Genomic DNA, 15,830 nt, shown 5'->3' with positions numbered 1-15,830 from the left:
GCAGATCGGCGAGAAACGAAAATGGACACAGCAGTGTGAGGTGCCTTTCAAGAAGGTGAAGGAAGTGGTAACATCAGACATTGTACTCACATATTATAATCTACATTGTCCAGTGAAACACGCCTTGTGGCATAGCTGCAGACGTGTTACATATTGTGAGTGATGGAAGTGAACGCCCCATAGCGTTTGCATCACGTTTACTTAGCGCTGCAGAGAAAAGATATGCACAGATTGACAGAGAGACCTGTGCCCGGTTTGGGGTGTAAAACATTTCAACCAATACTTGTATGGGAGAGCATCCATTATCAATCCAGAAAAGTGTGTTCCGCTAACAGCAGCAGCATGAACACAGAGAGGGGCTCTGTTCCTTGGAGGACACAGTTACAAGATTAAATTCAAGAGAACGACTAATCCTGGAATTGCTGATTGATTGTTCCATTTATCTTTGGAAAAGGAATTACTAGAAAAAAATTACAAAAAAAAAAAGACACTCCTCTTGACGTATTCTCCCTAATGCAAATCAAGAGTCTCCCTGTTAAGGCAGAGATGATCCGAAGGGAAACCAGAAAAGACCCCACACTGTCTCAGATCTAGTTGGCCACCCAAAATGGCTGAAATGGGCAGCAGAAACTCCAGCTGAACTTGTCCTTGACTAGGGGTTGAGAGTTGTTGTCACTATTTGAGCTAAGAGGTAAAATGTTGCAGAGCTGGGCATGGTCAAAATGAAAACATTGGCTCAAAGTTTTGTCTGGTGGCCTTAGATAGATCAGCAGATCGAGCAGCCTGCCATGCACTGTTTGGGATGCCAACACATCCAGAAGATGCCAAGAGCAGTGCCTCTCCACCCCTGGGAATAGCCTGCATTGCCCTGGCAAAGGATTCATGTAGATGTTGCTGGACCATTCATGGGCACATATTTCTTGGTACTAGTAGAGACTACAGTCTTGCACACTGCTGATGTGTTGAGAAGCCTCTTTGCAAGGACTGATATTTTCAAACACTTAGTCAGTGACAATGGGCCACAGGTTGTTGGAGAACAGTTTCAGTCATTCCTAAAAATGAATGGAATAACTACTACTACTACTACGTCGACTCAGGCCTAGGGGGCCGGCATCGGGCACGATGACGGACTCTCCACTTCTCCCTCTCCCTCATCAGTGTGTTCAGTTCATCTACATTAGCTGCACCACTGTCTTCTAGGAGCATGTTGACCATAGTCTTGGGATGGTGCCCAGGGTTCATCCTCCCGTGCTTGGGCTCCCATATGATGACTAGGCTGGCAGGTAGCTCGGGGTGGCGTAGACAGTGCCCCACTAGTTGCAGTCTTCTCGTCTCGATTTTAGTGGTGATTTTAGTAGGTTGTTACAGAGCTCGATGTTCATCATGTGCTGTTGCCAACTCACGTCAAGAGCCGTCCGGAGCATTTGTGTATAGCAACCATCCAGAGACTTTCGCATAGTCCTGGTGAGTATCCACGTCTCGCATCCATACGTGAGAATGGAATAAGACATATTACATCTGCACCATACCACCCAGCTTGGTGGAAAGGTTTGTCCAGTGTCTAAAGAATGCACTACGAGCAATGTCAGCGGAACACACAGCACTGACACTGAATTGGAAACTTGCCAATTTCCTCACCTGCATATTGCAATGCAGCACACTCCACAACCAACAACTCACCAGCTCTGCTGTTCCTGGTTTATAGCTAAGCAGGGCGGACTGCTGTGTGCTTAATATGTTGGTAATATTTGAATAATATTGTAAATATGTTGATGAAGCATTCTTGTTCATTTAAATAATTCATTACGAGTTATATGTATAAATATGAGAATTGCAAACATCATCACACTGCCACATGTTACAAGCACACCTCGCTTAAAGTAAACACAAAATTAGACTCACATTTCGGTCTCCCGTGTCTTCCTTTGAATTAGTTCCATGTTTTAAAGTTAAAAAACAACAAAAACTAAAAGGAATGGGCAAAACATAGCCAACGGCCTGGAGGAGAGAGGAGGGAGACAGCTTGGGTGGTCTGAACTGGAGAAAGAGAAGTTGTTGAGCTTTGTTAGGTTGAAAAGGAGCCCCACCATTCCAAATTGTTTCAGAGGCAAAAACAACTTTCATTTATCTGTTGCAAAAGGAGTGGTGATTTATTCCGGACATATTTGAAAGTAGGCAAGATACAGTCTTAAGCAAGGCGGGGAGGAACACTTGTGGATGTCAAAACACAATTGAGCTGAAGTTGAATTGTTAACCCATGATGCCCAGAGGAAGAGCCTTTGAAGACTTAACAATAAATGTTATTAAAAGTCATTCAGAAGAAGGGTAATAAGGAAACCTATTATGTAAGAAGTGCTGAAGAAGCTTTAAGGAAAGAGTATTGTGAATGTTCTGACCAAGCTTGGCGATGCAATGCTGTACCAATACAATGGTACAGTCTCGGTTCCAGCAGAAATGTGATGATTGACTGGCAGACTTCACACTGAACGAAGGGTTTCGGCCCGAAACGTCGACTGTACCTCTTCCTAGAGATGCTGCCTGGACTGCTATGTTCACCAGCAACTTTTATGTGAGTTCTACGTTCTTTATCACTTCTAGGCAGTCAGTGACAGCACCTGTAGTTTGCCTCATTTGAATTATGTCTTAAAAGCAGAGCAGCAAATGGTTAACAGGGAGGAATGCACTTCCAATTCTTTCAACCTGCCTAACCTGAGGTGAGAACTTGGAATGAGCTGTCATTGGAGGCGATACTACTATCTTTGCAAAGTGCTTGGGCAAGTACTCGGGTTTGAAAGGAACCATGAGGTTGGATACAGGCCAAGAAGATTAGCATTGACAGACGTCAGTCAGCATGAAGAAGGGCCTGTCTCTGTGCTGGACATTTCTATGATCCGCAACCACCAATCACAATCGTAGACAGAGAACCAGGATCAACCAGACACATAAAGAGTGTCTATCAAGTCCCTTACATGGCACAGAATGGGGTATAAATCTGATTGGTTCACACTGGTGTTTATATTCCATTTGAACCTCTTCCCATCTTTCTCTTCTAAGTCTTGTCTGTGGTTTTCTCCCACAGGCACTCCCTTTTAAAGACCCCTGAAAGACTTGTGAGCTAAGTGTTAGATTTTCTGATCATGCCAAGGGAATCCATTTGCTATCATGAATGGGAATTTTTAAAAAAGCATTTTCTATACTCACCCACAGGCCCCTGCATATCACCAGTACTCCAGCGTGCTGCCTCCACGTGCAAGCTGGTCACGGCACCACATCAAGGAGCACTGCCTGGATGAGAGAAAGTAAAGCAAGCGGCAATGATTCAGCAAAACTTTTAGAGTAAATAGATCAACTAAATCCAGATTGAACGTGTTCAGAGTTATCACAGAGTGTTCACAAGCTATCCTGGTGTGATTGGCAAGTTTTTCACACAGAGGGTGCAGCTTATCTGGAATTAGCTTCACTGCAGGTGAAGAGGTAGATACAATTAGTGTGCTTAAAAGGCATTTGGCAGGTACTTCAGAAACAGTATAAAAATTCACTGGCAAATGTCATGAAATTTGCGACTTTGTGGCAGCAGTACAATGCGATACATAATAATAGAAAAAAGACTGTGAATTACAGTAGTATATATATACTAAATAGATAAATTAAGTAAGTAGTGCAAAATTAGTAATAAAAAAAAGTGAGGTAGTTAATGAGTAGAGTTTGGTCATTCTGTTTCCATTGTACCATGAGGAGTTCACCCACCTCGATTCACTGGCTGCCGAAGCCGTCACTTCCGACTTCAGGCCGATTTATACTTGTGCGTACCAGCTTATGCCATAACCTACACAAGTGGCCTACACGTGTTGTGAGCATTTAGACTTGTGCGTTGGTGTGTTTGCGTCGCTCTGCAATTCGGGCATGTACACGCATGCGCACACACCTGCCCGTGCAAGGCTTCATGGTCATGGTAGTCTTTCTCGGGGTAAACAAGTTTAAAGCAAGCGTCTTTTATCGTAAAAGTGAAATGTGTCCTCCATAATTTCGGAGGTCTGTAAAGCTTTTTGGAGTTCCTTCCCTGCCCTTCAGCCGCCCAATGGGAAGCTTTTGCAACGTAGGAGGAAATGCGATGCTACCAACCGGACCAATCACAGTTGTTGTGGTCTGCATTGCCGCAACGCGTAGTTACATTTTGGGAGAGGTGCACATCAGGCTATGGCGTAGGGATCCGCCTAGGCACTGCATAGGGTTCATGGCTACACCGTACCTACGGCGTCAATTTGATGCACAGATATAAATCAACCTTTAGTTATTTCTACCTTCCTTACCACTTTCCAGTCAGTTCTGAATTGGCCGCCATTATTCAACTCTATGTAAAGATTACATCATTCAAAATTCTAGGCATCCGTTAGTCTTGTGAGACCAAGGATTTGCACCTTGGAAGGTTTCCAGGGCGCAGGCCTGGGCAAGGTTGTATGGAAGGCCATTCAAAAACCTACATCCTAATTCTCATCATCACTCCCTGCGCTCACCGGTTTATTTGGGTTCTTGGATAAGCAACACCTTGCTGCCCTGTTTTTTAAACTTCTGTAATGGCCTCATTCCTCTTATATAAACCTTTCCAGACCTAGAAACCTCCAGGATACCTGTAGTCCTTTAATTCCAGATTCTTGCTTCAGCTACTCAACCCCTATGGTCTGAAATTCTCAGAGTACGTTTGTTTCCTTCTCTAACTATCATTTAAAACTCCTTAAAAGTTACCTCAGTATCCAGGCTTCTTTCTTTCTTTTTCAATCTTTTTATTAGTTTCAACATCAAACACATTACAAAAAGTAAGTACATAGTAATTGAGATTAGTTAATTAATAATAATTATTAAAGTTTACAGTCAGGTAACACATAGTTAGAAACATCCCAAAATCACACAGATTAGCAAAATATATAAGGAGTATACATAAAATATAAAATATCATTTTAAAAAAACAGAAAAAAGAAAAAAAATCCCCTAAAAAAAACTAATCTACCCAAACTAAAGAAAGCTAAGGAAAAAAAAGAAAAGAAGGGGCTATTCTGATACCTCAGGTAGAACCAATAGTGTTGCCACTTCTGCTCCTCTCCCCATATATTGAAATCACAAAATAGATTTGGCAAGGGTTCCAGGCTTCTGTACTGTCATCTCATGTGCTTCAAAAAGTTCAATGGCTTTCCTCTTCATGGGTGGGGTATAAATGAAAGCTGGTGTTACCATACTATTAATCTCTTCTCTGGGTGAGATAACCAAAGTCATGGATGAACCCAGGTCCATACAAGAAAATCAGGTTTGACATGTGGAGGGTTACTTCAAAGTGAAGAAACAATTCTGTGCGAGGTTGGAGGCGACATCAGATACTATACACATCAAATCTGGCAGGGCCTGCAAGTCATTACCTCCTGCAAAGCGAAACTCAATAGCGTAAGTGGCAGCGATGCTTCACTATCAGATGAGCTCAGTGCCTTCTATGCCCCCTTTGGAAGGCAGAATATAACTACAGCTGTGAACTCCAAGCAGCACCCGGTGACCCTGTGATCTCTGTCTCGGGGTATATTGTCAGGCTGTCTTTCAGGAGGGTGAACCCTCACAAGGCAGCAGGCCCCAAAGGAGTACCTGGTAAGGCTCCGAAAACTTGTGCCAACCAAATGGCAGGAGTATTCAAGGACATTTTCAACCTCTCACTGCTACGGTCAGAAGTTCCCACTTGCTTCAAAAGGGCAACAATCATACCAGTGATTAAGGAAAATAGTGTAAGCTGCCTTAATGACTATGGACTAGTAGCACTCACATCAACAGTGATGAAATGCTTTGAGAGGTTGGTCATGGCTAGAATCAGCTCCTGCCTCAGCAAGGACCTGGACCCACTGCATTTTGCCTATCGCTACAATAGATCTACGGCAGACACAATCTCAAAGGCTTTTCACACAGCCTTAGATCACCTGAACAATACAAACACCTACGTCAGGATGCTGTTCATTGACTATAGCTCTGCATTTAACACCTTCATTCCCACAGTTCTGATCAATAAGTTACAGAACCTGGGCCTCTGTATCTCGCTCTGTAATTGGATCCTCAAATGCCTAACCTGAAGACCACAATCTGTGCGGATTGGTGTTAATATCTCCTCCTCGCTGATGATCAACCATGGCACTCCTCAGGGATGTGTGCTTAGCCCACTGCTCTACTCTCTCTAGACTCATTACTGTGTAGCTAGACATAGCTCAAATGCCATCTATAAATTTGCTGATGATGCAACCATTGTTGTCAGAATCTCAGACAGAGACGAGAGGGTGTACAGGAGCAAGATGTACCAGCTAGTTGAGTGGTGTCACAGCAACAACCTTGCAATGTTAGTAAGACCAAAAAGCTGATTGTGGACTTCAGGAAGTGCAAGATGAGGGAACATGAAATAATCCTCATAGAGGGATCAGAAGTGGAGAGAGTGAGCAATTCCAATTTCCTGGGTGTCAAGATCTCTGAGGACCTAACCTGGTCCCAACGTATTGATGCAGCTATAAAGAAGGCAAGACAGCAGCTATATTTTGAGTGTTTTAGGTTTTGAGGAGATTTGATTTGTCACCTAAAACTCTTGAAAACATCTACAGATGTACTGTGGAGAGCATTCTGACTGGCCTATTGCACAGGATCGAAAGAAGCTACAGAAAGTTGTAAAATTAGTCAGCTCCATCATGGGTACTAGCCTCTGTAATATCCAAGATCTTCAAGGAGCGATGTCTCAGAAAGGCGGCATCCATTATTAAGGATCCCAATCACCCAGGACGTGCTCTCTTCTCATTGTTACCATTTGGAAGGAGGTACACACTCAACGACTCAGGAACAGCTTCTTCCCCTCTGCCATCCGAGTCCTAAATGGACATTGAACCCCTGTACATCACCTCATTACTTTTTTCATTTCTGTTTTTCCATTATTTTTAATCTAACTATTTAATATACCTACATACTTAGAATCAGAATCTGTAATCATTTACTGATTTTGTTCTATATAATGTATTACATTGAACTGCTGCTGCTAAGTTAACAAATTTCACGACACATGCCGGTGATAATAAACCTGATTCTGATTCTGTCTAGGAACCTGTGCGGTTCTTAATTGACACGATGGGAACACCACTGACAATGTCATCAAATATAGTCCATCCAAAACTAAGGAGGTGCATCTGGAGTCACATTTAGACCCAGAATAGGATAAGACTTCTTAACAGAGAGGCCACAGTCAGTCTGTGTGGACAGTCGGGTCTCTCGTCCCATTTTGCTGAGCACCGGCACTCTCCAAGGCTGTGTGCTCAGCCCGCTGCTGTTCACACCACTGACACGTGACTGTCACAGGATTCAGCTCAAACCGAGTCATCAAGTTTCCCTTATCAAGAATGATGACAAGACAGAGTACAGAGAGGAAGTGATGCGGCTGGTGGACTGGTGTGAGAAGAAAAACCTAAGCCTGAAAGTGGAGAAGACCAAGGAAATCATTGTGGATTTCAGGAAGGTGCAGACGAAAAATCTCCCTCTGTGAATACTTGGCTCCTCCATAGAAGAGTCAAGTGCACCAAGTTTCTGGGAATTCACATCACAGATGACCTCACCTGGACCCTTAATATCAGCTCCCTGAACAAGAAGGCAAAGCAATGCCTCCACTTCCTAAAAAGATTGAAGCAAGCAAGGTCTCCTTCCCCCCACCACCACCATCTTAACTGCGTTTTACAGGAGCACCATTGAGAAAGTCCTGACAAGTTGCACCTCCATCTGGTATGGGAGCAGTTGAGCATCAGACCGTAAGTCTCTACAAAGGACTATGAGAACAGCTGAGAGGATCATAGGGATCTCCCTACCGTCCATTGGGGACATTTATCAGGAGCGCTGCATACGCAGAGCCCTTAGTGTTATTAAGTATCCCACCCATCCATCCAGCATCCTCTTTGACTTTCTACCATCAGGCAGGAGACTCTGATGCATAAAAACAAGAACAGTCAGGATGGGAAACATTTTCTTCCCCCAGGCCATTAGGCTTCTGAACTCCCTACCGCATCATATTCAAAGTGTCACTGGTTTTTCTGTTCCGTACCTTACAATATTTAATATTAATGCACTTTAGTTTGTTACTGATGTGTGTTTCATCTGTAGCTTTTATCCTTGCCTTCATAAGTTACTGGGCATTATGTGTACTACTGTGCTTTACGCCCTGGTTTGGAGAAACATTGTCTCATTTCTGCATACATTATATGGTTATATACATTATATACATGTATAAACTTGACTTGACTTGAGAGACTGGACATTATGAAGCCAAAAGAGATGAAGAAGATCTTAAATGTATTTTTGCATCTGTATTTGCTTGGGAGACGGACACAGTGTCTACAGGAGAGAGGCAAAGCACCAGCAAGGTCATGGACTGTGTCTGGATTACAATAGGGCACTGGAGAGTGCAGTAGAAGAGAGGTTTCTGGAAATATGGATTCATAAGTCCTTGAAAGTAGCATCATAGGTAAATAGAGTTCTAAAGAGAGCTGGAAAAATGGGCGTGGACTACCATGTCTCAATGCCATGACCCAGAAGGAGTCGTACCCACTGCCCTGGATTGATGATCCTGCCCTGGACTGTATCGAGGGTTCAACCTGGTTCAGCTCTCTCGATGTCCACAGTGGCTACTGGCAGGTCGAACTGGCCCCAGAGGCCTGGCCCAAGATGGCCTTCACCATTGGTCAAGGCCACTTCTGTGTAATGCTGATTGGCCTGTGTAACACCCCAGCCACCTTCGAGAGACTAACGGAGAGGGTTCTGGCTCACACCTCACAGAGTCGCTGTGCCATCTATTCAGACGACCTTCTGGTGCACGCAGCCATTGTCAATGATGCCTGTGGAAGTTGGAAGGGGTCCGCCACCATCCGCCAGGCGAACCTGCGCCTCAGCCCTGCAAAATGCTGCCTGCTGGGCCACAGACGGAGTTGGTGATTGTGGAAGGAGTGTTGACGGATGCTGAGAGGGTGGTGGCAGTTAGGGAGTGGCCCACCACCCCACGATGTCTCTGAGCTTCGCAGCTTTCTGGAGCCGGCATCACACTACCGTCAGTTTATTAAGGAGTTCGCCACCATCACCAGTCCCCTGCACCGGCTCACCGAGAGTGGGAGACCCTTCGCCCGGACTGGCAATTGAACTGCCGCCTTGGATCAGCTCCGAGCTGCGCTCACCCAGACCCCAGAGCAGGCCTACCCCGATCCAGCACGCCCCTTCATTGTTGACACAGACACCAGCAACATGGGGCTCAGTGCAGTGCTGTCGCAGGAGGGGGGCCGAGGAGAACGCGCTGTGGCGTATTTCAGCCGCACCCTGAGCCGCCCTGAACGGAACTATTGTGTCATCCACCTGGAACTCTTGGCCATGGTCCAGGCCCTCCGACACTTCCGCCCCTACATGGTGGAATCTTCAAGTTCATTTATTGTTACAGTTTAGCTTGGGTTACACTGTAATTCGTTTGCGTGTTTGTGAGTCACCCTGACTGTAACCGGGTGTGTGATAATCACCTCCCCTGTCCGTATGAGACTGAAAGGTTCTCTCCCTGGGTCATGGCACACGGTCCGTTTTCATGCTTATTGCAATAAAAACGGCATTTGAGCTAAACCAGCTTTTCTCATCTGTCATCATGAACCGAATTCTCGCCACAATATGAATATAATTTCCCCAAATGCCCTCAAGGATATGAACTCATGTCGCCCAATCAGTGATTTGTTGCCAGTCTATTAGCACAAGTGCTGGAGATAAGTTTTTTGAGAATCTGCAGTACGTGCCTCTGACAATTACAGTATCTGTACTGCCAAAAGGCAGTCACACAGCCCGAACGTATCTGCTACTAATCATCCCTCACTGGTGCTTGTTTCCTCTAGGTTACTGACAAAGATGTCCTGCATCCTTGGGTAGGCCTGGGACCTCCCCATTCCCAAGCAGCACTACTGGATGGGTTGGGGCATCCCATCCAGGGTGGGTTGGAGATTCCTTTGTGCTGTGGTACAGTCAGCACAAGTGAAAAAAGGTGGTAGAGCAGGGGTTTATGCCATGGATCAATACGATTACACAAGGGGTCCAGTGACCTGAGTTCGGGAACCCCTGGTGATAGCGGCAGGTTAAATATCCTAGAAGCAATATCCTTGCTCAACGTAGTGCCCTGGGATCTTTTACATCTAACTGAGAAAGCCAACAGTGATTTGGATTATCATCTCAGCTGAAAAATAGCATAATTGACAGCACAGTGTTCCCTCGTTGCTAACAGTACCGCAATCCCATGACCAAAAAAAAGCATACCAGCACCTTTTCTTCCTCAGGAGGACAAATAAAATCAGTGTGACCCTGTTGAGGGTTCTAGCATTCCCTATGGTGGGTCTGATTACAGCTTGCTGTGCCAACTGCTCTACCAAAGACCACAAGTACCTGCGGAGAGTTGTGGGTACAGCTCTGCACATCATGAAACCCAGCTCTCTTCCACAGACTTTGTCTACACTTCTTGGTCCCTCAGTAAAGCAGCCAATATAATCAAGGACCACTCCCACTCCAGACATTCTCTCTTTCTCACCCCCCTCATCAGAAGATACAAAAGCCTGAAAGCATGTACCAGAGTACCAACAGGCTCAAGGACAGCTTCTGTCCACTGTGGTAAGACTACTAAACAGGCCTCTAGTCTGATAAGATGGACACTCGGCTTCACAATCTAGCCGTCAATGGGATTGCTCCCTATTCACTCCACTTCCTCTGTAACCATAACACTCCATTCTGCATTCTGTTCTTGCTTCTCCCTCGTACTACCTCCATTCACTTACCTCCTAGCACAGTCCATATTTTCTCCTTTAGTGTCGATAGAGTGAAGCAGAGTGAATTGGGAAACAGTGGGTTGGGTTTATGCATTGGTGGGTGGAGTTTTCAGTTAAACCTGTATTTCCTGAAGCTCAGTTCCCCATTATGTGCAGTGGATAAATTGAATATTCATGTTTGCTTGTGCCATAGAAGCTCCTTCACAATTTCACAGTTAGAACCTTTGATCTCGAGACACGGTCGCATTTTCAGCATCACCAGATTTTCTCTTGTTTCAGAAACACATGCATATTATTTCAGGAAACAGGAGAAATTCTGCAGATGCTGGAAAATCAGAGCAATACATTTCCTTTTAAAATTTTAAGAAAACAATTTACGTATTTAGGAGTAACAATTACTAAGAATTATAAAGATTTATTTAAGGAAAATTTTTTAACTTTAATGAATTATGTTAAAAAAACACTTTCTAATTGGTCGCCTCTCTCTTTATCTCTGATTGGCTGACTTAATTCTATTAAAATGAATATCTTACCTAAATTTATATATCTTTTTCAAGCTGTGCCTGTTTTTATTCCTAAATCTTATTTTGGCTCTTTGGATTCAATTCTTTCTTCCTATTTATGGAAGAATAAAAAACCTCGAATAAATAAAGCCCACCTTCAAAAAACCAAACAGAATGGAGGCTTTGCCTTACCCAATTTTAGGTTATATTATTGGACAGTTAATATACGAAATATTACGTTCTGGATATATTACATTAACCATGAGAATTGCCCTATGGGTTTCTTTGGAAGTCAACTCTGTTGTGAAATTTTCCATTATTCCTTTACTTGGATCCTCGCTTCCTTTGTCTTTAAATAAACTAACTGACAATGTGGTGGTCAAACATACTTTGAGGATTTGGTTACAGTTTAGAAAACATTTTGGTTTATTGAGATTCTCCCTCTTGAGTCCCATCTTTTCTAATTGTTTTCTTAAACCATCTTTTAAATAATGGGATAGATTGGGTATTAAACGATTTCAGGATTTGTTTGATGGAGGGAATCTCTTTTCTCTTGTGCAACTTTCAACTAAGTTTAACCTTCCAATACCCACTTCTTTCTATACTTACAGATCAGAGATTTTTCAAGATCTCAGTTACATACATTTCCTACAAGTCCAGATAAGAATATAATAGATACAATTTTTAATCTGAAACCCTTTGACAATGGTTCAATATCTTAGATTTATGGTCTGCTGTTGGGACTGAAAAGGCCTCTTTAGATAAAATTAAAGGAGACTGGGAAAAGGATTTACAGATTTTCATATCTGAAGAGAGCTGGAAGATTATTTTTAAATTGATTAATTCTTCATCATTATGTGCTTGTCATTCTTTATTACGATTCAAAGTGGTACATGGAGTTCATATGTCTAAAGACAAGCACTCCCATTTCTACACAGATATTTCCCTTTATGGTGATAGATGTACTAATGGAGTGGCCACACTAATTCATATGTTTTGGACATGTCCAAGCCTTGAAAAATTTTGGAAAGATGTATTTCAAACTTTTTCTGTACTTTTCAATGTTAGTTTTAAGCCCAACCCCTTGACTGCCATGTTTGGTATTGTTGAAGACAGGGCTACAAAACTGAAGCCATCTGATTTGCGGGTTTCGGCCTTTATGTCTCTTATGGCCAGGAGGGTGATCTTGATCAAGTGGAAGGAGGCTGCCCCACCCACTCATGCTCAATGGCTATCTGAAGTTATGTTGTGCCTTGATCCAGAGAAGATCTAGGAATTCTCTGTTCAATTTCTGATTCTAAACATGATTTTCTCATGTTGTGGGGACCCTTTCTGAGTTATTTTCATGAACTTTGAACTGTTATTGAAGTATGGATCTGAGCCATTATTATTATTATATTATATGGTAAGGTATTTTTTTCTTCTTTTTTACCAACCAGCTCATTTTGGTAGTGGGGGTAGATTTTTTAAAATAAAATATAATTATTTTATTGTATTTCATTTCATAATTCAAACTTTTTTTCTACATGATTGATTTGGAATATGGGATACTATGATCATATTACTGTGATTTAAATGTAATGTAATTCATATGACATACTTGTTCCCTTATGAATTTTGTATTTGTATTCATGTAATTTATATAATACTAATAAAAATATTGAAAGAGAAAAAATAGTGCACTATCATTTATTTCAGATCAAAGCTCAAATTAAATTTATTATCAAATTACAAATATGTCACTATATAGAACCTTGAGATTCTTTTTTTTGCAGTCACACTCAATAAATTCATAGAATAATAGCTATATTATTGGCAATTGTAGGGGTGATTGAAGGGATGACTTGCAGCAGACTGAAAAGCTTGAGCATGTAGATATTAAGGAAGAGGATATGTTGGAGCTTTTAAAAAGCATTATGTTGGATAAGTCACCGGGACCGGACAAGATGTACCCTGGGGTACTGTGGGAAGCAAGGGAGGAGATTGATGAGCCTCTGGCGATGATCTTTGCGAGATCATCAGGATTTTTATGAGCCTGATTGAGTTTTTTGAAGATGTGACTAAACGCAATGATGAAGGTAGAGCTGTAGATGTAGTGTATATGGATTTCAGCAAAGCATTTGATAAGGTATCCCATGCAAGGCTAATTGAGATAGTAAGGAGGCATGGGATCCAAGGGGACATTACTTTGTGGATCCAGAACTGGCTTGCCCACAGAAGGCAAAGAGTGGTTGTAGATGGGTCATATTCTGCATGGAGGTCGGTGACCAGTGGTGTGTCTCAGGGTTCTGTTCTGGGACCTCTTCTCTTCGTGTTTTTATAAATGACCTGGATAAGGAAGTGGAGGGATGGGTTCATAAATTTGCTGATGACACAAAGGTTGGGGGTGTTGGGGATAGTGTGGAGGGCTGTCAGAGGTTACAGCAGGACATTGATAGGAAGCAAACTGGGCTGAGAAGTGGCAGATGAAGTTCAACCCAGATAAGTGTGAGGTGGTTCATTTAGGTAGGTCAAATATGATGGCAGAATATAGTATTAATGGTAAGACTCTTGGCAGTGTGGAGGATCAGAGAGATCTTGGGGTCTGAGTCCATAGGACACTCAAAGCTGCTAAGCATGTTGACTCTGTGGTTAAGAAGGCATACGGTGCATTGGCCTTCATCAATCGTGGGATTGAGTTTAACATCCAAGAGGTAATGTTGCAGCTATATAGGACCTTGGTCAGACCCCACTTGGAGTACTGTGCTCAATTCTGGTCACCTCACTACGGGAAGGATGTGGAAACTGTAGAAAAGGTGCAGGGGAGATTTACAAGGATGTTGCCTGGATTAGGGAGCATGCCTTATGAGAATAGGTTGAGTGAACTCGGCCTTTTCTCCTTGAAGCAATGGAGGATGAGAGGTGACCTGATAGAGGTGTACAAGGCAATGAGAGGCATTGATCGTGTGGATAGTCAGAGGCTTTTTCCTAGGGCTGAAATGGCTAACAGGAGAGGGCACAGTTTTAAGTTGCTTGGAAGTAGGTTCAGAGGAGGTCAGGGGTAAGTTTTTTATGCAGAGAGTGGTGAGCGTGTGGAATGGGCTGCCAGCAGCGGTGGTGGAGGCAGAAACGATAGGGTGCTTTATGAGACTCCTGGATAGGTACATGGAGCTTAGTAAAATAGAGGGCTATAGGTAAGCCTAGGTAGTTGTAAGGCAAGGGACATGTTCAGCACAGCTTTGTGGGCCGAAGGGCCTGTATTGTGCTGTTGGTTTTCTATGCTTCTATATTTCTATAACAGAATCAATGAAAGACTTTTAAAAACTTCGCCGCTCAACTAGTGTACAAAAGATAACAAACTGTGCAAATAGAAAAAGAAATAATAATAGATATATAGTACTAAATATCGAGAACATGAGATGAAGAGTCCTTGAAAGTGAGTCTGTAGGTTGTGGGAACATTTCAATGATGGAGCAAGTGAAGTTGGGTGAAGTTATCTCCTTTGGTTCAAGAGCCTGATGATTGAGGGATAATAATGTTCCTGAACCTGTGAGTCCTCAGACTCTTGTACTTTCTTCCCAATAGCAGCAGCAGAAAGAGGAGATCCCTGATGATGGATGCTGCTTTCCTGCAATAACACTTCATGTTGATTGGCTCAATGGTGGGGAGGGCTTTGCCCATGACGGACTGGGCCGTATACATTACATTTGTAGGACTTTCCATTCAAGGGCTTCGGTGTTTCCATACCAGGCTGTGACGCAGCCAGTCAGTATACTCTGCATTACACATCTATAGAAGTTTGTCAAAGTTTTGGCTGTCATGCTGAATCTCCACAAACTCCTAAGGAAGTGGAGGTACTGTCGTGCTTTCTTCATAATTGCACTTACATGCTGGGCCTAAGACAGGTCCTCCGAAGTAATAACACTGAGGAATTTAGAGCTGCTGACCCTCTCCACCTCTGACCCCTGATGAGATCTGGCTCATGGTCCTCCGGTTTCCTCCGCCTGAAGTCAATAGTCAGCTCCTTGGTCTTGCTGACATTGAGTGAGAGGTTGTTGTTATGGCACCACTCAGCCAGATTTTCAGTCTCCCTCCCACATGCTGATTCATCACCACCTTTGATTCGGCCTGTGACAGTGGTGTCATCATCAAACTTACATATGGCATTGGAGCTGTGCTTAGCCACACAGTCATAAGTGTAAGGTGAGTAGAGCAGGGGGCTAAAAAACACGGCCTTGTGGTGCACCTGTGCTGATGGAGATCGTGGAGGAGATGATGTCAATCCGACCTGACTGGAGACTGCAAGTGAGGAAATTAAGGATCCAGTTGCACAAGGAGGTACTGAGGCCAAGATCTTGGAGCTTATTCATTAGTTTTGAGGGGATGATGGTATTGAGTGCTGAATTGCAGTCAATAAAGTAGTACTGTAGTCTTTGCTGTCCAGATGTTCCAGGGTTGAGTGAAGAGCTAATGAGATGGCATCTGCTGTGGACCTGTTGCTCCAATAGGCAAATTGGAATGA

General features: G+C 43.3%; 1 protein-coding gene across 1 annotated transcript in view; it reads right to left on the bottom strand.

The window, feature by feature from the left end:
- rubcnl (rubicon like autophagy enhancer) overlaps nucleotides 1–10,894 on the bottom strand; it is a 108,527-nt gene extending 97,633 nt beyond the window's left edge. Inside the window, exons 1-2 of the mRNA XM_072262337.1 lie at nucleotides 10,836–10,894; nucleotides 3,202–3,285 (exon numbers count right to left, since the gene is read on the bottom strand). Of these exons, the coding sequence (XP_072118438.1) occupies nucleotides 3,202–3,217 (16 nt within the window). The 5' untranslated portion in view covers nucleotides 3,218–3,285; nucleotides 10,836–10,894. The remainder of the gene's footprint in view (nucleotides 1–3,201; nucleotides 3,286–10,835) is intronic.
- Nucleotides 10,895–15,830: the final 4,936 nt, after the last annotated feature.

This window comes from Mobula birostris, chromosome 6 (genome assembly GCF_030028105.1).
Source record: "Mobula birostris isolate sMobBir1 chromosome 6, sMobBir1.hap1, whole genome shotgun sequence".
Classification (NCBI taxonomy): Eukaryota; Metazoa; Chordata; class Chondrichthyes; order Myliobatiformes; family Myliobatidae; genus Mobula; species Mobula birostris.
Note: the sequence above shows the minus strand (reverse complement) of the source record. Positions and strands in the feature narration are given on the sequence as shown.